Source organism: Aulostomus chinensis, chromosome 14 (genome assembly GCF_037954235.1).
Source record: "Aulostomus chinensis isolate RoL2024-O1b breed Wild chromosome 14, RoL_Achi_v1.0, whole genome shotgun sequence".
Lineage (NCBI taxonomy): Eukaryota > Metazoa > Chordata > Actinopteri > Syngnathiformes > Aulostomidae > Aulostomus > Aulostomus chinensis.
The window spans coordinates 25054044-25074442 of NC_141333.1; the positions used below are offsets into that span (position 1 = coordinate 25054044).

Sequence of the window (20399 nt, forward strand, 5' to 3'; positions counted from 1 at the left end):
AGACTGACCCAAAGGCTCTGACACCAACAATAAATCAGAGCGACCCAATTTAAAACAGCCTATTAAAGGGAGCACAACAGATGAGGAAGCCGCACGGAGAACATTTATCCTTCTTACAGCTTAGGTGATATGTTTTTGTGTGCCACACCACCACAAGCTTCCTCTGCCATATTTCACCTGTCAGCCTGTCACTTTTCACCTGATGGCAAGTTCCACCAGTGGGATGTAATGTGTGGGAGGATCACGCTAGCAGGTGCCTGAACTGACCAGAGGAGGCACTAGCGCAACGACTGGGACACGTAACTTCATCCTGTTTCGCACCTGTAGACACGACAGACACCACCTGGCACCTCCTTCTTACTTTTTGTGTCGTATACAGTTTACAGTACATGTTTCATGTCATCTACTTTGTCTTCAGTATATTTTCAATCATTGTCTATAAAATGGGAAAATAATAAAAGGAAGAAGAATTCATTGAACCATGCTTCTATTAACTCCAGGGGAAGATACGGCCTGCAGGTGGCCTGAATCCAGCCTCCTCCTTCTCTACTAATACTAATCTATTAATACTGATCAAATACTGGTCGCAAAGCCAGAACAAGAAAGGAGCTGCTCCATTAAGCAAGAGTGTCAGTAGAAGCCAAGAGCTCATCAGCTGCCATCTATCACACACCTCCACCTCATATGTCCTACAGCCTTTTCCTCTCATTGAGATGAAGATTGAAAATAGATAAAGGGAACAGGCTGTTTGTACTCCAAATGAAGAAAAGGTGAACACAAAATCTCAGAAGGCCGTCAGGTTACTGAGGTCCTGCAGGTAGTACATAATCAGCCATGCAGAGGCTGAAGGAACAGTTCCCTCAACCAAGGTCGGCTTCTGATGTACGCTTCAGTTACAGCAGATAAAGGCTGCAATTAGTCAGGACACCCTGGGAGACCGCCTCCCACTGAAGGAGTAACAACAGTATTATGTGCACGTTAAACTCAAAAGGCAATTTCATCATTCTCCTACAACTACAACAGCGATGGCTACCTACTTTGTTAATGACAAAGTGAGGGACTGCTGCTGTCAGTGCCAGCAAGAAGACAATATTATCAGGACAGCCACATGAGCATCGCATCGATGAATTCCACTTAATATATTGTTGAGACGGAGGATGGGGATGCTGATGATGATATAAGGGGTGATCAGGGTGAAGTGACATCAGGGAAGTAAGGGAATTACCCGATTAACTCACGCTGCAGGGGCATAATTTCAACTTCTGTTCACTCTGGCGCAGAAGGTTGATGGGGAGATGTTGGGAGGAGAAGGAGTTACAGTGGTTCTCCTCATTTTGAAAGTAGAGGTGCAAAATCTGTCTTTCAATTTGCATTTGACCATGTTAGTATCACGGGGGAATCCCACAGGGAATGTGTCCTTACAGCATGTTTTTTTTTTGCTAGCATGTTTTTCCAGTTCTTTCCAAAGAGGAAATGTTTCCATGTAGCTTTGAGAAAAAGTGCTGCAGCAAGTGTCTTTTTCTTTTTCAACATTCCCCCCATTCTTGCGAAAGTTCCATTTTCTAGAGGTGTTCTGAATGTGGAGGTAGCGGTGAAGACTCCTCAAGTGAACACAGCTGAGGGGTCGTCACGGTGAGACCAGGGAGTCCTACAGGAGAAGTGGCTCAGTGCCGTGGACATTTAGTTTGTTCAATAACAGTTAGGCTACATTCAGACCAACCTTTAATAATTTCTAGTGACTAGCAAATTACCGCTGCCATCTGCTAAGATCCAAGATGATAAATAAACTTCATTAATTTATTTCAATAAACGCATTGCAAAAGTTGCTGATGGGATAACTTGAGTTCTATGGACTGTCCGTAGGAGACAGGAGGAGGAGAAGGGGTTCACTTCCTTGTAGATAAGCTGTTTCTATCTGCCGTTTCTTGATGTCATCATGGCTGAAGCTAACGCCACACTCAGATCCTGGAGACGGCTGTGAAAGCCACCAGGGCGTGTGACCCTCTGACTATTCCAAGGAACGCAACATGCTTTTGGGAAACGCACTCAGTGGCCATCATTTTTTGTCCCAGGCAAGCAGATAGCTAACGTATCATAACATACGCAGAGAGGAGAGAAAGGTATCTATCTGTGTGGCACTAAAACTGACGGCAATAATCGTATTTCCCAAAAGGTTGGCGTGTTCCTTTAGATAATTGTACTACAGCCTTGTTCCAGTTGTGTCTGGTTGCATAACATCATGGAGAGTCACAAACTCAGGGATGAGTGCCGCTTCAAACTAAACTTTCACTGGGATTTAAATGCAAAAGATATGAAAATAACACAGAAACTGCATTACGACAATGTTTGGTATGAAGCTTTAGTCAAGTCGGTCTACAAAACAAGAAAATGTACTTTTAAAATTGTTGTTCTCATGGATTTCATAGAAATTAATCAAATTTATGAAGTCATATAATTATCAGTGTGTCATGAAGTGCCTTTACAGTACAATGACGTATGTAATCAGCCCGTGTACAAATGTTGCTTTTCATTTTAACTGAACACAACATTAATGTGTGAGAGCCTTCTATAAGAAAGAAAATTGAATGTAAGTTGGATTTCATTTATTGTAACAGTGTGATTAATTTTCTGTGTGTTATTCAACATAGACGTGGCGTGAGCATGACGAGGGTCTGATATTTATCACTGTTGTAGTTATTTTCCTATTTTGTTTTTCTTTATAGACTGATTATTCATATCATTTTGATCTGTATTGACAATACTTACATGCTGCTCTTTTAACACACTGAAATAAATAAATCAATAGAAGTAAAACAAGGATAATACCAAGCTTCAAGGAAGAGCACTGGGTCAAAGTAGTTCACTAGTGAGCAAAACATTTTGTCTAACAGACTGCTGTTTGATCCATATACGTATTGAGCACCAGATGTGATCAAATCTGAGTGAGAAGGGTAAGCTGCCTTATTGTTGGATGAATTCATTTCAAAATCAATGAGGGAGTGTGAGGAGCCCAGACAGGCAGCCTGAGGGCTCTCTTCAGTTACTGATGAAAACCACAGCTAATATCCGCGCACAAGTCTCAGCTGCTGTAATTATCTCCTTGGACATCAGGGCGAAAAAAAAAGTGCGTTTTTGTATTAGTACCTTAGGTGTTTTTTCAATTTACACGACTGGAAAATACTCTCAATAAGTGTTATTTTCATTGCATCAAAGGATTGATCATGACATCTCCAGTACAAGAAGAACTCTAGGAGTGTGTAGAACTAAAGGCCACAACCCCTGACGAATCTTCCACGAGTGGAGCTTTGTCGCGCAGAGCTGACAGCAGCACAAATGAGCCAGCAGCCAGTTGGGAGCGTTGTGTGCCACAGCCTGAGTGATGGTTGAACACTGTCGTCGCTTTAAATGAGCATACCTGCCCACCCACCATATCCAAAACTGCCAGCAGCACCTATTCCCTGACTGACTGCCTCCCTCCACACTTGTCAGGCTCCAGTGCAGAAAAACAAGACTGTCACAATGAAAGTCCATTTAATTGGACAGATATCTGGCACCAATTTAAGTGTCAGTGTGGAGAGTTCACGCCTGAAACTCCATTCATTTAGAGGTGAGCAGTACATGAGTTCAGCCTGCTGACATATTCTTATTTAAATAGGTTTGGATGTCATGAAAGGGGATATTCATAATATGATAATGTGTCTGTTGGTCAAAGGATACTCCCTTCTTTGTTTGCATCTTGTATGCTTTCCATCCCTGGAAGAGCAGCAGCCACACGCCGGAACAGCTGTATAGACAGAACAAGAGAGAGAGGGAGGGAGGGAGAGGGAGAGAAATAACTGGTTGTTACTGTGTAATTAAATAATTCAGTCATTCACATAAAGAAAAAACATGCACCTCAAATCAAAGTAACTTGATCCGAATCACCTGACTGTACAGACGTGTGTGTAAGGGGCCATCCATACCAAGAATGATACCAATTAACTATTAAGATATGTTTTAAATTCGATGGTGGAGTCTACACCACGACTACGATGACAGCGGGGAACAATATCACCAGGATCCTTTCAGAGGGGCCTGACGAAGGAGAGAGACTGACATCCAATTAAAATCCACCTGAATTTACAGGAACTCACTCTTTTAATTATCTCACACACACAGACACAGACACAGACACACAGATAGAACAGCAACAATTCAATGGAACATCACTTTCCTTCAATCTCATTCATTGAAAGTATGATGGTGCATGGATCACCAGGTTGATGATCATGGTGGGAAAATGAAAGTTTCTAGAAAAAAAAGTATAACTAATACGACTGTGCTGACTTGTTTCTGCTTTATGTAGAAGCCAACATTTCTGTGAATGACCAACTTTCATCTGGGAAACTTAAAAGAAACCAAAGAGTTAAAGAGGGAAAGGTTATGTTAAGATGTGGTTTTCACAACACCTTTTTTTTTGGTAGGAAGTGCTTCTGTGCTAATAATCAACCAATTTGTGAACTTAGTAAATGTTTAAAATATAACAGGAAAACATCCTTTTACCTGAGGCAAACTCCTCCCAGTGACACCCAGTCGCTGATGTCCGTTTTTACCTTCATGGATTTCTGTTCAGTGGACTTGTGGTTCCTCAGTACAAATAAAACTTGTCTAGAACAGTGTTGGAGTCTTATCTATTATTATCATAACTATGACTACGATAATAATTACGAATATCCCTTTTATGAAGCTGCCATTGACACAGCACACAAAACCTGACTACTCATCAGTGTGGGTGTTGATGTTTTTGGACAGCCCTGTAAGCTAATAGCAGCTAATGTAGCCTTGAGCCTGAGGCAGATGAGTGGGCAACACCTCAATAACGGGACACACCTTGATTTTTATTTGACTGCCAGTCTTCACTCACAACTGGCTCTGGTGATGTCATTTACCACACTTCTTCTGAAGCCACAAAAAGCTTCACGCTACACTCTTTCACATACTGTCCCTCAAATCTTGGTCTAGATTGGTAAGAGTAGCTGTCTGGAAATGTAAAACACATGGCCCTGAATGAAAACCTGAAGTGGGAAGTAAGTAACATAACTAGTGGTGTTATATTGCTTTTTAGTTGTGGTGAATGATCATGAAGTTGATGCAGTATAGCTCAGTTTTGCTGACACAACCTGCCTGTGGGTAATGATGACACAGCCAAACGGTGTGAACACTGCAGCTTCTGACCTTTGTTTTGACCCTGACATCTTCGCGTGCACAGCGACAGAGTAAGACAAAGAATGGGCTCGTCTGTCAGCACTGCTGTGGGGTGGCCAGCAACATTGTTCACTAACAGACACAATGCAGCTTGCCTCAATCTCGCCACTTACTAACTTAACAGACTGCTGTTGTTTGGAGACAGAACACCGTTGTTGTATCTGCGACCAAAATCTCTGAACAAATACAAATCAGTCTTGGTGAGAAGGCGGCAGAAGAAAGGACGGAAATAACCCTTTTACACACCAACATCTCTCTGAGAGGTCAGTAAACCTGCATGTGAAACAGCCGTGATTTTTCTGTGCTTGTCAGCATAATTGTAATTGAGCTCAACAGTGAGGTTCCAGAAGTGAAAGCCCCAGCCATATCATCCATGCAGTAGTTGGATACGAGCAGGAGACGGTTCTGTCTGGCTCTCCTCCTGCTGAAGCCTCAAGTTTTTAGAATACAGAAATTGTTTTTAGGAAAAATCGGTTGTCTTAGCGATCTCACTGCAAACTATTTCTCAGCCTCTGTTTACCGAATGTGCAAATCTTTACTTAAATTGGTCACTGTCAGCCATTTTGAGTTTCACGAGTTTCTGTGATTGTGTGAGGGAAACCTGACTGCAAAAATATGATCTCCCCTTCTGATGACAAATGCTGAATATTTTGATATTATATGTTTACAGGTATCTGTTACAAGTTAGCTAGAACCAGCAAAAATGTTCAGTGGGTCATGAAATGTAGTTAATTTAAATACATTTAGGATGGACATATTGTTTGCAATGGCTTATGCGATGTGCACTTCTTTAACTTTGAAGACAAAATCATTATTTCGTGGTCATTTTTCATCTGCTTGCTGGTTGACTTGGTTCCTGGCGTCGTACAGGACTTGCAGGTCACCACGACTATTGTAGCTTTGCACTTTTTCATCATGATGACGATTAATGTCCGTATTATCTTCTGTGGTCTTGTTCAGCCACTTGTGAGCAATCGCTCATTTTTAAGACATAAATTCATACTTTAAAATTCAGAATGCCGTGTTTACTGAGGTATTGTTTATATTTCTTAAGCTTGTATGAACCTCAGACCTTATTTCAGCCATTTAACTGAAAACATGTTAAAAAAAATTGTCTTGGAGACAAAGGAACTGGATGTTCAATAATTCTTACTTCTTCCCGGAGTTTAAGACTCACTTTCGGACACCACTCTGTTCACTCTCACCTGTTTGACGTTGTACCCCGTCTTGGCGCTGGTCTCGATGAACATGACGCTCAGCTCTTTAGCTCTCTGCTCACCTTCCTCAATTGTGATTTGCCTGTGAATAAAGGGGAATTGTCATCAGTCTCACAGATAACAACACACCGTTTACAGCATAATGACCCAAAACAGAGACTCTCAAATTATCTCATAAACACAAGTGGATGCTACACAAGTGTCACAGGGAAGCCCTCTATTTGCAGCTGAAGCTCCTATAATTAAAGGCTTTTGAAGGTACACTCGCTAACGACTGAGGATGATTAATTACATGGTCCAGGGGGAAATTAATAATAGAAAATTACTCTGCTTTCACAGCGAAATACAAAACATGCCAGGTGTCCATTAAACAGAGAGAAAAAGAGAGATCCACTGAGTGCTGCTGACTCCAAAGCATGTTCAGTGGTATAACTGGTTTAAATAAACTTGCCACAGGTCTCCTGGAAAAACCAGTAGGTCTTCTTTATTACTCTCAACTGAAAATGTGCTGTTTTCAAACTCAAAAATATCCTTTCTTCTTTTCCAAACTGCCCTGAGTGGTTGGAAATGCCTTTATAAACACAGTGACACATGGCTGGGTGATAAAATGATCTTGAAATGGGATCATGAGAACGTGTCAGTGGATAATGATGATGAATGAAGCTTTGAACATGTTCACTCCACTCCATAGCTTGTTTGTGCCAGCAGGGAAAAAACAGCCCAGACCGTCAGTAAATGATGACAGTACACCATTGTAGCATCGAGCCTGCCTTAGCAGAGAAAGATTCGATTTTTTTATTTTGCGTGTGGAGAGAATGATGTTTTATTCTGCATGCAAATGCCTAGTTTTGTTTAGCTTGCTGATGATGGCAGTTGATGTGAGAGCTAGAAAAGAGGGAAGAAAACAAGTACAACGAAGGGTAACAAAACTCATTATGGATGATTGTTGATACAAAAAAGGTTACACTACAACGATTTGGAAGTGGTTTCAAAAGTGATGAAATGCAGGTTAAACTGTGGGGGAAGCAGGTCAAGTGCCATCAGTTGGCGCCAAGCAGAAATGTAAACACACCAAGTCTAGAAATCACCTGAAAATGTAATGGTACCACCTAAATGACCACACCAAGAGTGTAAACATGTGAGCCTGTGTGAGACAAACTCAGAGTATGCTCAACTCCTATGTCAGCAGGGTTGAACCGTTACCACAACTACTGTTGATAGGGTTGTCTTTTGAAGCCATTGCACCATATAAAAGCCATGAAAAAGGAGGGGGGACATTGCAAGCACTGCCTCTGAGGGTTTAACAGAAGACATGATGCCCCTCAGAAGTGTGGTGAAAGATTGGTTACGGAAATTCCAGGTAGGAAATAAGTGATCATACTTTTTGCTCTGTTGCCCTTCCTCCAATTTTACATCAATATCTTATTGTGTCTCCCTAAAACGTGTGCTTCACGGCAGAAATGAGTAAGGAATTCAGTCTCTGTGAGAGGTAGACAAAGAAGTTTCTGCAGCAAGAACAGAAACACTGCACTGGAGATGCATTTACATAATAACACCACCTGACAAGAGTTGCACCAGTGCTGTTGCAGCTATTTTTGTATGCATGCGCCTGGGTTCCAACTTCAACAACACCAAGTCTTATTCATCACCAGACAGGCAGTTGGCAAGAAAATTGCATAATAGATGTGCGATATGAAGCATCCAAGCAACACTCAAGCACACAAGTGGTGACTTTGGAGCATTTGGAACATTTAATAGAAGGCAGATTGCACATAGCAAACATTATCTAGCAAGTGTGATGGCTCAGCAGTGACTTGCATACAGAGGCACTTTTTGGGCAACTAGCCGAACGTGTAGGGGATTTGTGATATGCTAGCTTCCTCTAAATCTAGCACTCTATTTTTTTTGGGGGGGGGGGGGTAATCCTTGCAAATATGGAAGTTCCACACACTTGACTTTCTGGACATCTTGCCTGTATGGTGTTTTGAAAGCCTGCCTGCAGATGGGTCACGTGTCAACGGCAGGTTCAGTACATCACTGGTGATTTAAGATGAGAGCTGCAACTCACAAAACTATGAGGTTTAACCTCCGTCTAAGTATAAGTGATGATAGCTCATGATTGCAGCATGAATAATATGCACAATGTTGCACCACTATTATTGCCTTATTTGGAATGATTGTTGTAGCCTGAGAATCCTTTTATTTGTTACAACAGTACACCACTGAATACAGATTTGGGCGTCAACTGTCGTGGCACAAATAAAACTTCCAAGCCCTGAAGCGTTTGGGTCAGCCTTAGTTTTAGGGATCCTGGTAACCCCCTGTCAAAAGTCTTTACTTTAGTTACTGATCAGATTTACTGAATATTCCAATAAACTGTTCAATATTTGTACAAACTTGGAAAACATGAAACAGATGAACCAGATAATTTGTGTCATGTAATCCTGTAGTATGGGAGAATGAACTGAAAGGGGGCACAAGAATGGGTGGTGACCAATGGATTGTGATGAGCCGGTCCAGGCTTGATACTTTAGCCTAGCCAAGCCCTCCCCTACACCACAAGATCACTAAAATATAACATCCTACGTCTGTTATCAAGGAGTTGCAGGTTTTGCCAAAGATCAGTCTTTTTTCTTAAACAGAGACTCTTTGCCTCTGTCCTTACGACTTACACCCCTCTCTCACTGCACACAACCAAGAACAAGTCATTTTTCATCATGAGTAAAGCTGCTAGTAAAAGCCAAATCATCCTATTCTCAATTGGAAGTGCCAAAAGCTGACCACAAATTACCTCGTTCATCTGGGTTTCATATTCCCCTCAATGCCGATCAGAAGTGAGCAGATAAACACCCATGTCTACTGCAGGGTCAGTGTCGACAAAAGCTGGGTGTTAGTATGTATTTTGGCCAGTGGGCATAAGCATCACTTAAATAGGACAACAGGCTTTTTACAGTTTTGAATTTAGCACTTTTTAATGATTTAAGGCAGAAAGGGGTGTGATGGCTTTGGCAGAGAATACAGGTCCACAAGCCTCTCCTTCATCCATTCCGGGGGCTTCCTCCTCACTCAGTGTCTGCAGCAAGGGAAGGCCGGTGCTTGGAACACTGCACTTCCATGCTTAGGCAAAGAAGAGACCACAGTTGGACGAGACCCCATTGGTACGTGACAAACATCAACCTCGACCTGCTGTGATTCATGCTCCACAGTCACACTCCTCCTCTTTCCCTGCTGGCGCGGTTCAGGTGAGGCAGCTGCAACAATTACACACAATTTTAATATCCAATATTAAAACATGTTTTTCTTCGTAAAATCAGTGTTTTTAAACATGAATGATGGTGATGGTCTGAGGTCAGTTTAAATTACATTTCGAATGAATACACACCTGTGGTGGCAGCTCCACTCATCTTCATTTTTCTTCTCTATGCAAACACACACACACACACACAATGTAAAACATACGTTCGATTTCCCATCTGATATCAGCTGATTTAAAAGCTACACGCCCCAGGCTTATCGTGAGTCTCACATAATTGTCCTTGGCGCACCAGTTAGGGTGCTGCCGGGCATGGCGGCGACGCTCTTCTTCGGCCATTTGAAAATATATCGTCTGTTCAGCAATGGTCATGGCGTTCCACTGTGGACAAGAGCACACCGTCAGCCAGCACACACACAATGACAGTCTGGTTCGTGGACACACAGGTCTACACAGGAGTATATTTCTCTGCAAACTCCTATGTGTCATAAAATGTTTTCAAAAATGTATGCTTTCACTAAAATGTGATGTAATACTGACTGTGTACACAAACTTACCATCTGTCCAAGCACTTCATGAATCTCAGAATTGTGCTTCAGATTCATCGAGGTCTTGATTTTTTGCCTGCTCATCCTCATGAAAATCATAAATGCATTTGGTGGCCTCTTCACATAAGGCTGAACACTGCCAGCACTCTTCTGCCTTTTAGCATTCCTCTTTCTACAGAAATACAGAACCACACAGAGAGAGCATGCTACCAATGTGTGACACCGAGAAGAAAGACTATTTTGAAGAAAAAAGTCATGTGAGGGGAAACAGAATGCAAAAAATGTGTGTGCAAAATCATCAGTTGCTAACCAATTAAGGGAGGCAAAATGTAATGCAGTTTCGAGTTAAATTACGTTAGTGATGGATCATCAGTCAGCAACAACAAAAAGATACTTTTGGTCCAATTTGAACAGCCTTACTTTGATTTAGAAGTGTTTCTTGAGAGAGCAGCAGAGGTGGATGGAGCTGAACCATTGTTCACCACTTCTGAGACAGGTTGCATGTTCACGCCCCGGAGCTGCTGTGTGGCGTAATATTGGACATATACACACAAGGAAAAAGTGATCAGACAAGCGAGTTTGAGTTTCTGAATTGGAACTGGGAAATGTCATGTTCCTATGTTACGTGTTACCCACTTACCTGACAGCCCAGTTGATTTGGCAGCTGGACATGCGGCTCACACCACATTGGGCCGCGGCTGTTGGGGGATGCCATCATTGGACCAGATGGCTGGAAAGTGTTTTCCTGGTGCATGCAGTCCCCAAAGCCTCCACTTTGGTAAGTAGGTGGAGCAGCAAGTGCAGAATTAGATGTGGTCCACACTTCACCCAGAGGAACATCTAGAGAGGAAGCAACCTCTTCCCTTTCTGTCTCACCCACAACAACATTTGAACTGGCCAGGATCTTCTCCTCTTCGCTGGCAGTGATATTGATGCTGCCAGCAGAGGCAGAAGGTAGAGAAGTGACAGAAGGCTGAGATGTGTTCCACAAGTCAGCCAGTAAATCATCTAGAGAGGGAGCAACATCCCCAACATGGTCCGAATTGGCCTGCATCTTCTTTATTTCACTGGCAGAGATACTGATACTCTCAGTTAGACTCCAAAAGAACTGAGTGGGCTCTCAAATCTGTGGATGTTCAAATAATTTTAGTTTTCTAGTGTTCAAAAAAACATAAGATGCTCACAGTGACAAGTCTGACATGAAGCGAGTGTCTCCGGTACCTCAAACATTTTCACGAGCATGGTCAAAGCCATCACCACTTCCTGCAACCACCAGGTGGTGCTGTGACTGTGAATTAATAAGAGCCGTATGTAGAGAGAGTTCGGCCAACTCGTGGTTCAAACGTTCAGAACAGTTCTCTCACGGGACTGGTTCGGAGGCGGTCACGTGTTTTATGGGTGCCATCGCGACCATTAACCAATATTTATCCAGTGATACACATAGCATCGCGAATGTCAGAGATCAAATTTTTAACTTTGATTAATTATCAACAGACAACTTCCACAAATAATCAAAAATGCCAAACTTTACAGCTTCTGGCTGCACAGCAGGAACAAATGCGTTGTTTTCACCGTGAGGTTATGGGAGCTGAAGGTTCGAAAAAAAAGATGTAGATGTCATCATGGTGGGATGTTTATCAAACATGTGGAGTGTCAGACTGGATTTATTTGGATATGATCAAGAGCTAAATAGAGGACATGTCAGTGTAAAACAAGTCATTTCCTGTCGCTACTAGATGGCTCTATGACAGAGTCAATACTGATGCTTAAATGTCTCTAGAGCACGACGTTCATCACACATAAGAGGTAAGAGCCAGATTCAACAAATGGGGGGGGTGAGAATTTAAATTTTCATTGCAAAACGTCAAAACTTACAAACTTCGCAATACAACACCATCCAGGACTCGAGTTCACATTGACCATATTTAAAGGGAATCAGAGGAAGCCCCTAGAAATGTGTTTATTAAAGTATGACTGGAAAAAAAAATCTAAATCAAAATGGCAGACTTCCTGTTGAATTGACGTCTTATGTGCTTTTTTTGTAGGTCTTGTCATGCTAAATCAGCAGACCAAATTTTGGGCATGCAGGTGACAAAAAGGTCAAACTTAATTTTATATGATTTCTAGGGAGTGCCATTGAGCCAGTTTTGCACATTTATAGATGAGACCCATTAAAATATCTAATTTGTCACCAGGCCCAATCTGTGTCCAAAATTTCATGACTTTTGGAGCATGTTAAAGCTCTTAAAAAGGTGATTAATTTCAGAGGTGCATGACAAGAATAAATCCTTGCATTTCAAAAGGTGCTCTCGCACTGCAAGTGCTTGGACCCTAATTACGATGCTTGTCAGAGTATGTTCCTGTCCCATCCCTCATCTGCGGGCCATTGATCCTTTAAGAGGTTACGTTTAAATTAAATTAAATCCATTGGAATATATCTAAACCACAGCAGTTTGGACAGTGTTAGCTCAGCGCTAGCCATTAGCTGAAGTATGATAAATCCAGCACAACAGCGACACCAGGACTCCTCTTGGATGCGGCAAGACCAGCAGTATCTTGGCATATAACACAACCTGAGTGGAAGCAGCCCTGCCATTGGGAATTCAATAACCAGGGTCAGTACTGCTAGCTAACACTAAAAAAAAAATTAGTCACACATTCAGACATGCTGACATTGGGCGAGAGGTGGGTACACCCTGGACGAGTCGCCAGTCCGTTGTAGCCAATACACTTGTAATAAAGAATGTTACCATTAACAAAATATATTGCAAATCCTTAAACTTACCTCATAACTTTTAATTCCACTTTTGCCCCTACAGTTGGTCAGAGCAGTGAGGGTTGGGTGAACCCGTATGAGAAGAGCAGTTACCTTGGTGACAACGGGCTGGCACGCTCCAACTGTGCCTTTATGTCATCTACTCGGATAAAGTTACTCAATATCTTTACATTTCCGTTGAAATTGTTTCGGCAAATAAACCCTTCACTTTATAGATTTTAATTACGTTTTACTTAAGAATATTGCTTCACGTTTACAGGGGTCAAGAACCATTTTTTGAGTAGAGCTGCTGGACCTCTTTCTGTTAGCGGTTGCCATGGTAAATCATAGCCTCATTAATCTTGGCTTTCCATTGCTGAGGTGCACACTCTTAACTGAGAGTGAACATACTCAGAGAAATTAAAAAACAGCCTAAAAATAATCTCAAACTCAGAATTAAAAATGCGTTATTCACATTCATTCTCAAAATAAAACTTTATTTATGCTCTGCATTAGTTTGCAATCTCTATCACTGAGCATAAATGTAGGTCGCTGACTTAATTTCAGTCTGGTACTTAAACATCAAACAGGCTGGAATATATTCAGGAGATTTTTGCCTCAGGGAGGTTTATAGTTAAACCCTTGTTTAACGTAAATAATCTTCCTGAACATGTTCTCCCTGTTCTCTCTGGTACTCCAGCTTCCTCCACAGTCCAAAGACATCAAGAGGGACCAGGTTAATCCAGACTCTAAATTGACTGTAGGTGTGGCTGGGAGAGCCAATGGTTGTCTGCCTCTATGTGTTGGCCCTGCCATGGACTGGTGACCTGTCTAGGGGGAAGGCTGCTGGGATAGGCTCCACCCCCCCCCCCCCCCCCGCAACCCTTAACAGGATAAGCGGTAAAAAAAAAAAAAAAAAGGATGAATGGATGGAATCTTCCTGAAATTATCGAGGCCAGCGGGGGGATGCCAAAAATCACGACAACCTTCATCTTAACTGCCATCAGCCACCGTGTGCATGACTTGACTTGAGTAACTGAAGATATATTCAGTGAGGACAAAACAAGCTTTAGTGTCAATTTGAAGATATACATATATGTGTGTATATATATATATATATATATATATATATATATATATATATATACATATATATATATATATAAAATATATATATATATATATATTTTTTTTTTTATTGGCAGACTTTGATACCTTTGAATGTCTTGAGTTGAGAGAACAAGTGGAAAGCATGATGTCACCAGCATGTCATTACTGTCTGGAACATGTAGGGCGCTGGGAAAGATGTGAGCAGTCTCATGACAGATTCAGCGGGGGTGATACATTGCCTTTACAGGAGTATTATGTAAGGAAGTGTGTGTGTGTGTGTGTGTGTGTGTTTGTGTATTTCATTCATCACTTAAACATGAACAAGAGTACAAAACTTTAATTCATTTTCATCTTTACACATTAAAGTACTGCTGGAGTAAACCAGTATGGAACCTAAGGCAGGTACACAGAAGAAATGCGCATGTATATGCTGTTCCTCGTCTCGCCCCTCCTTTTCCCTCTCAAGCCGCTCTGTCTCCTCCCTTTCACTTTCAAGTCACTCTGTCTCCTAAGTTTTTCTCTCAAGTGATTCTGTCTCCTCCTTTTCTCTCTCAGTTTGCTCATGTATCATAATGTGTGAAAAGTTTCTTGAACGTCAGACTATCTGGAGTGAAGTTATAACGGTTTCCTGTGTTAACAGTGAAATATGAACCTTCGCCGCCACACCACAGCCTCAGCGTGTCAGCAAAAGTCACAGTTTTCACTGGGGTTCACCCCCAAGATCTTTGGGAGTGTCTGACCAAATTTTAGTTGAATATGACCTACGAGCTAGCGACAGACCGTGTCAGCGTAAAACAAGTCAATTCCCGTCACCAATGGATGGCTCTACGACTGAGACTCAATATTGACGAATAGATATTTTCAGGGCGGGGCAATAATCAAACATAAGAAGTTAGAACCAGACCAAAACTCGCCTTCCCGCAACGCCCACATACTATGGTGAAAATTCAAAAGGTTTCAGAATTTAAGATCAGCCACACACTGACCAAACCTGAAAAGAATTTGATGAAGTTGGAGGAGTTTGCTTGAGTACTGGGAAAAAAAAATCAAAAAATGGAAAATTCGAATCAATTTAAAATCCAAGTCTTGTCATGCTCAATCAGCATACTGAGTTTTGTGCATGTAGATGAAAAATAATGCATCTCAAATAATCTATTTACAATTTTTCGGCAGCACAGTCAAGCCACTTTTACACATTTATGTTAAAGACCCATAAAATATCCAATATTTCACCAGGCCTGATCTAATTTCATGAGTTTTGGAACATGTTAAAGCCCTCAAAAAGGTGATTAATTTAAGAGAAGAATGACAAGAATAATTAGCCTTTTAAGAGGATTCTCACACTCCAAGCCCTAATTATGATTCCAACTCAACCCACGATCACAAACAATTTCACTGAAATAAAACAATTATGATGTCTCTTGCTGTGGAGTGCTGATGCGAACAGCGTCACAGCTGAAACCCAACCGATCTGTGCCCAGTGGAAAGTCAAAGTCGGTTGAATCACCTGAGGTTCAGTCACAGAGTGTATGGCACTTGTCACTCCTTAAATGCTCTAAAATGCATTTCCTGTTGCTGATTTGTAATCAGATCTCCAATCCCTGATGTGTATGTAAATGAGCACCCCTTTTATTGTATTTATTGTGAGCTGCACACGTGTCCTGCAGAAAAATCATTGATCATGATTTTTTGCCATAATCAAACAGTCCTAAAGGAGACGATCAGGAATCGTTAGTAAGATGTTCTTCTAAATGTCTTGCGTTTGTTGCTGTTGTTATTATTCTTATTCTTATTATTGCAGCTGCACGGTGGTGCAGTGGTCAACTCTGTCGCCTCACAGCAAGAAGGTTCTGGGTTCGAGCGCGGGATCTTTCTGTGTGAGTCTCCATGTTCTCCCTGTTCCTGTGTGGGTTCTCTCTGGTACTCCAGCTTCCTCCACAGTCCAAAGACATCAAGAGGGGACGAGGCTGATTGATACTCTAAATTGACTGTAGGTATGAATGAGAGTGTGAATGGTTGTCTGTCTCTATGTGTTGGCCCTGTGATGGACTGGTGACCTGTCCAGGGTGAACCCCGCCTCTAACCTGAAGGCTGCTGGAATAGGCTCCACCCCCCGCAACCCTTAACAGGATAAGAGGAAGAAAATGGATGGATTATTATTATTAAAACAGCTCTACCTAAATATGGAAATGAGAATCAAAATTCCTGCAACGACTCCTGTCACTCAACAGGCTCCACTCACTTGATGCTGCTCAGATGCAGACTAACTTGTTCTTTCCCAGGGCTCCCAGGGCTCTAAGCAGGGAGCACTGGGAGAGTAGCTCCACCAAGCATGAATGAACACACACATGAAGAGAGTCCAGATTTATAATCACAGTAATGCAATGTACCTGAATCTCTGATAATGGCAAAGGTGGTGTCAGACGTACAATATCATCTCAGAGGACATTAAGCAAACATGGCATTACCAACTATTTCTGATGCTTTTACACATCCAGTCCCACACACACACACACACACACACACACACACACACACACACACACACACACACACACACACACACACAGCCAGCTAGAAATAGATTTAAGATGTCACAAACATACTGCATCTCTACCAGATTTCTCTGATCAATATCGACTCCCTCAAACTATTCAATGTCAGCGACTGCATTCAGTGATTACAGGAACTTCATCAGACACTGACACAAGGAAACACTACCTCCATGCCATCTGATGGTTGTTTCTACATCTTCTCATGATGAATGCAAATAAAAGAGGTTCTCTGTTGAATTTGACCATTACTACTGATGTAGCCACCCATGTTGTCTTTGTGGACTCACTGAACCAGCAGTGATGAAAAATTCCTCCATTAATGTGTGTGAAAGATTTCCTGGCTTCTCTGACCACATGTGTCAGAGAAACATTGCTGTAATTGATTACTTTTCTGTTGAACTCTTTAATAATTTGCACGATTCAAAGTAACTTGTGAAGACAATAAAAAATGTATGAAAAACCTGTGAGGCTCAAATGAACATAAATAAGTTGAATTTACCCCCAGGCTTATTAGCTAGCGGCTAAGCTAATTAGGAGAAGGTGCTGAGTTGATGTTCACACAGTTCAGCCAGGAAAGAGCCTTTCCTTCTACCATGAAACATTTAATAGTCTTCCCTGTAAGAACCACAGCAAGACCCAACTAAACTGCAGTTCAGACACATTTCCCAAATTCTAAGGATTTTTTTTAAGGTGTAGAAGAAATTGACAGACAGACCACACCTAATTCTACATAGCTATGACCAGATCAGGTGGTTCATGATTTCGACAAAAAAAAAAGCTTTCATTGGTATTTCAGGCAACTAACTGCTATCCTAAAGTCTTAATTTTGTTTGATTCCCACCATACTCTTGACTATATGAAGGGGAGAAATTGCCTGAATTGTTAACAGGTTTTAAATGTATACACATGTACTTGCAACCTTACTATGCAATCATTATGTAGCCAGAAACAGAAACTTTTTGCAGCTGTCAATTTGTATTGACTCGATCAAATGAGATTCATCCTGAAAACTGCCCGTAACAGCAGTTTTCTTTACTCAGTTACACATTGAGCAGCACACCGAAGAGAATTTCCGCCTGTAGACTATCTAATACTTCTCCTTTTTTTGTCACAAGTCATATCAGCAGTAAATCTGGGGAGCCGCGCAAACATCAATCCAACAAAAGTCAACATTTAGTCCTGTTTAGCATCAACTAAACAAAAACAGTTGTGTCTGCGAAAAAGAATAAAAAGTTCATGCTTACATCAATACACACAAATTCACCCTCTAACAAGATAAATGCAAATGTTACTAATCTTCCATAAAACTACTGATAATGTTTATAGTGCACGTATATCTGTAGCAGCATGATACCAACAATAATAGAAATTCTTATCATATGTTTTTTTTTACAATTATCCTGGGCTTTATGACATGGAACAGGCCAAATCCTGTTAAATAGTGAAGTTAATAATGCTACTGTACTCACTAGATGAGAATTATACTATTTGTGGAATGAATGTGGGGGAAAGAAAAGAGAACCTTACCTTGACACTGGTGTTTCCTGTACAACACACGAGGATCAATCAACCAGATCAGAAAGACAATGGTGATCTGTTTTCCGCAAAGTGAGAACCCAGCATGTGGGATACACGGCAACATCGGCAAACAATAGCCACAAAACGCGAATGATGTCAAAGGAAATGTTGTAATCTCAAAATTTAAGAATGTTTTAAGGAAGTTAAATAACTTTAAAATAACACTGAGCAAACGTTTTATGTTCCCTGAAGCAAAATGTTTTAACGGGAATGTTCTGAGAAAATTTAGCAGGACCTTGTTGAATGTTTGACCATTATCTGTAGCCTCGACCCAAATTTTTAGAATGTTTTTGGGATTGTTATCCCACATACTTCAAGTATATCTGTGCACGTACAAATTCAAAACATCCCGCAAAAAATACACACGATACTCTCAGATATTTACTGAGAAAGTTCTTTCTTACAACCGAGGTGTAAGTGTTTCGACTGACCCTCACTAAGGGACAGAAGACAAAGATCCTCATTTATGTTCCATTGGGCCAAATTGTTCTAGCACGCAAATGGATGATCTTAACCCTCAATTTAGTCTCAAAGAAAGTAGGCAACACCTTTGTAACTCAAGCAAAAGATATTTGCAGGTATTTGCTCCGGACCTCCATTGTGTAACTCTAAAACCTCTCCATCAACCAGGCTAGCAAAGACTTTGTTGTAAGAGGTAGACCACAGATGTCAGGGACAAGGAGCTACAAACACCCCTCAGAATTTGCCTCTTATCTGGAAGACTTAACTGAGAACAGTGCATTTGCGCATACATGCACACACGCACAGATACACTTGAAATGAATACACATACAGTATACATTGTGTATGAGGGACAAAGAGAAAAAGGCAGAGGAGTTTATGAAGAACTTTTACACTAAGGAACATCAGAAGTGAGGAATGAAGACTGAACTAAAAATCTATTTCAAGCAAAATTTTACTCTTATGCACCTTGATTGGTTATTGGCACAGGGGCCACAAACAATCTGCTTTTTATTTTCCACCATTGGTATACTGATGTATATCTATGCTGTATGTTATTTCATTTTAACGGCTTCTGTAAGCATTTCTTTCCGATCAATTTGTTTTCCGAGACGATCAGTCATCCTGTCTCAACCACGTTTATTCACTGCCCCACTTTGACTATGCAGTCCGTTTATACACATCCATAAATGTATATTTGAGGAAAAGAATAAATCCCTTGTGTACACAATTCATGATTTCTCAAGTGTCACCTGGAATTGAATCACCAAATGATTTCCCAGAGCAAGCGATACGCATTTTTCATTTCAAAGCAAGCAGTGTGACTAAAACTGCTGATTAGACAGATCAGACACAGCTGAGGGTCCACCATAATCGGTACAAATAATATTAAACATAACCCGTTATGCTAATGAGCGCATTCATTACGATATTTGATGAACAATCCTCAAGCCTTTCTTCATATAACACTGAGGCGGTAATATTAAATTCCTAATCAGTTCCGTCTCATCAAAATACAAATTCAGTCAGCAAGACACTCCTCCATCTCATCAAATCATCATCTTTGCAGGGGAGGACAGCGGCGACGGTCTGATGTTTTTATCAGGTTTTGTTCCCAACTGAATATGACTGCGACAAAACGCCACAGTAGATCATGGTTGCTATGGTATCAAGACACACAAAGAAATCCAGAGAATGAGACAGAAGCACTTATATTGGGAGGCAGTTTTATGTCGTGTCTACTAACCTCTTATCTGCCAGGTCTGTCTTATTGCCGACAAGCATAATGATGACATCACTTCCTCTCTCCGTTCTCACATCATCAATCCATTTTGACGTCTGCTGGAATGAATTAATATCTGTTGAGAAATGAAAGACGGTGACATTCAACTTACTCCTCCAAACAGAGGCACTTGTGTTTCAGTGGAACTTCAAATGGCAACACTGGCATGAAGAACGTGACGCCTACCGACTGCATTAAACTGAAACATCATTATTATTAATGTAAGAAGAATATAATGTTTAGAGAACAAATGCATGCGATATTGAAGCTGCTTACATGTCAAAACTTAAATACTTCACCAAAATGGTGTATTTTGGGTTTCAAGTACTCATAAATGGGAGTCTTGAGATCCTAAGGCATTTTTTTTCCTTTGCGACTCCAGAATGTATAAAGAG

The 20399-nt window shown here is 41.1% G+C and overlaps 2 protein-coding genes across 7 annotated transcripts in view; both read right to left on the reverse strand.

Moving 5' to 3' along the window:
• Positions 1–20399, reverse strand: part of rab6ba (RAB6B, member RAS oncogene family a) — a 63840-nt gene that overhangs the window by 5700 nt on the left and 37741 nt on the right. For both annotated transcript variants that reach the window (XM_086225008.1, XM_086225009.1), the window contains exons 5-7: positions 19969–20080; positions 6450–6543; positions 3718–3784 (exon numbers count right to left, since the gene is read on the reverse strand). In XM_086225008.1, coding sequence (XP_086081134.1) covers positions 3718–3784; positions 6450–6543; positions 19969–20080 — 273 coding nt within the window. The remainder of the gene's footprint in view (positions 1–3717; positions 3785–6449; positions 6544–19968; positions 20081–20399) is intronic.
• Positions 9398–13336, reverse strand: LOC147250342 (transcription factor 7-like 1-D). Of its 5 annotated transcripts, XM_086225004.1 has the most exons (8): positions 13048–13333; positions 11484–11550; positions 10903–11388; positions 10683–10783; positions 10272–10434; positions 9988–10095; positions 9844–9880; positions 9400–9712 (listed from the first exon to the last, which is right to left on the reverse strand). In XM_086225004.1, the coding sequence occupies exons 3-8, from the start codon at positions 11314–11316 to the stop codon at positions 9528–9530; spliced, it is 1008 nt and encodes a 335-aa protein (XP_086081130.1). In that variant the 5' UTR covers positions 11317–11388; positions 11484–11550; positions 13048–13333; the 3' UTR covers positions 9400–9527. The 5 variants fall into 5 exon arrangements, with proteins under 5 accessions (XP_086081131.1, XP_086081133.1, XP_086081130.1 ...); XM_086225005.1 differs by lacking the exon at positions 11484–11550 and having other exon boundaries at positions 9398–9712; positions 10683–10780; positions 13048–13336; XM_086225007.1 differs by lacking the exon at positions 11484–11550 and having other exon boundaries at positions 9399–9712; positions 10903–11035.

Coding starts and splice junctions, on each gene's coding strand:
- LOC147250342 (XM_086225004.1), bottom strand. CDS start 11,316: ATGCAGGCCAATTCGGACCATGTTGGGGATGTTGCTCCCTCTCTAGAT. Junction 10,096..10,271: donor ATGAAGTGCTTGGACAGATG/GTAAGTTTGTGT, acceptor TCTTGTCCACAG/TGGAACGCCATGACCATTGC. Junction 9,713..9,843: donor GAGTGGAGCTGCCACCACAG/GTGTGTATTCAT, acceptor TAATTGTTGCAG/CTGCCTCACCTGAACCGCGC.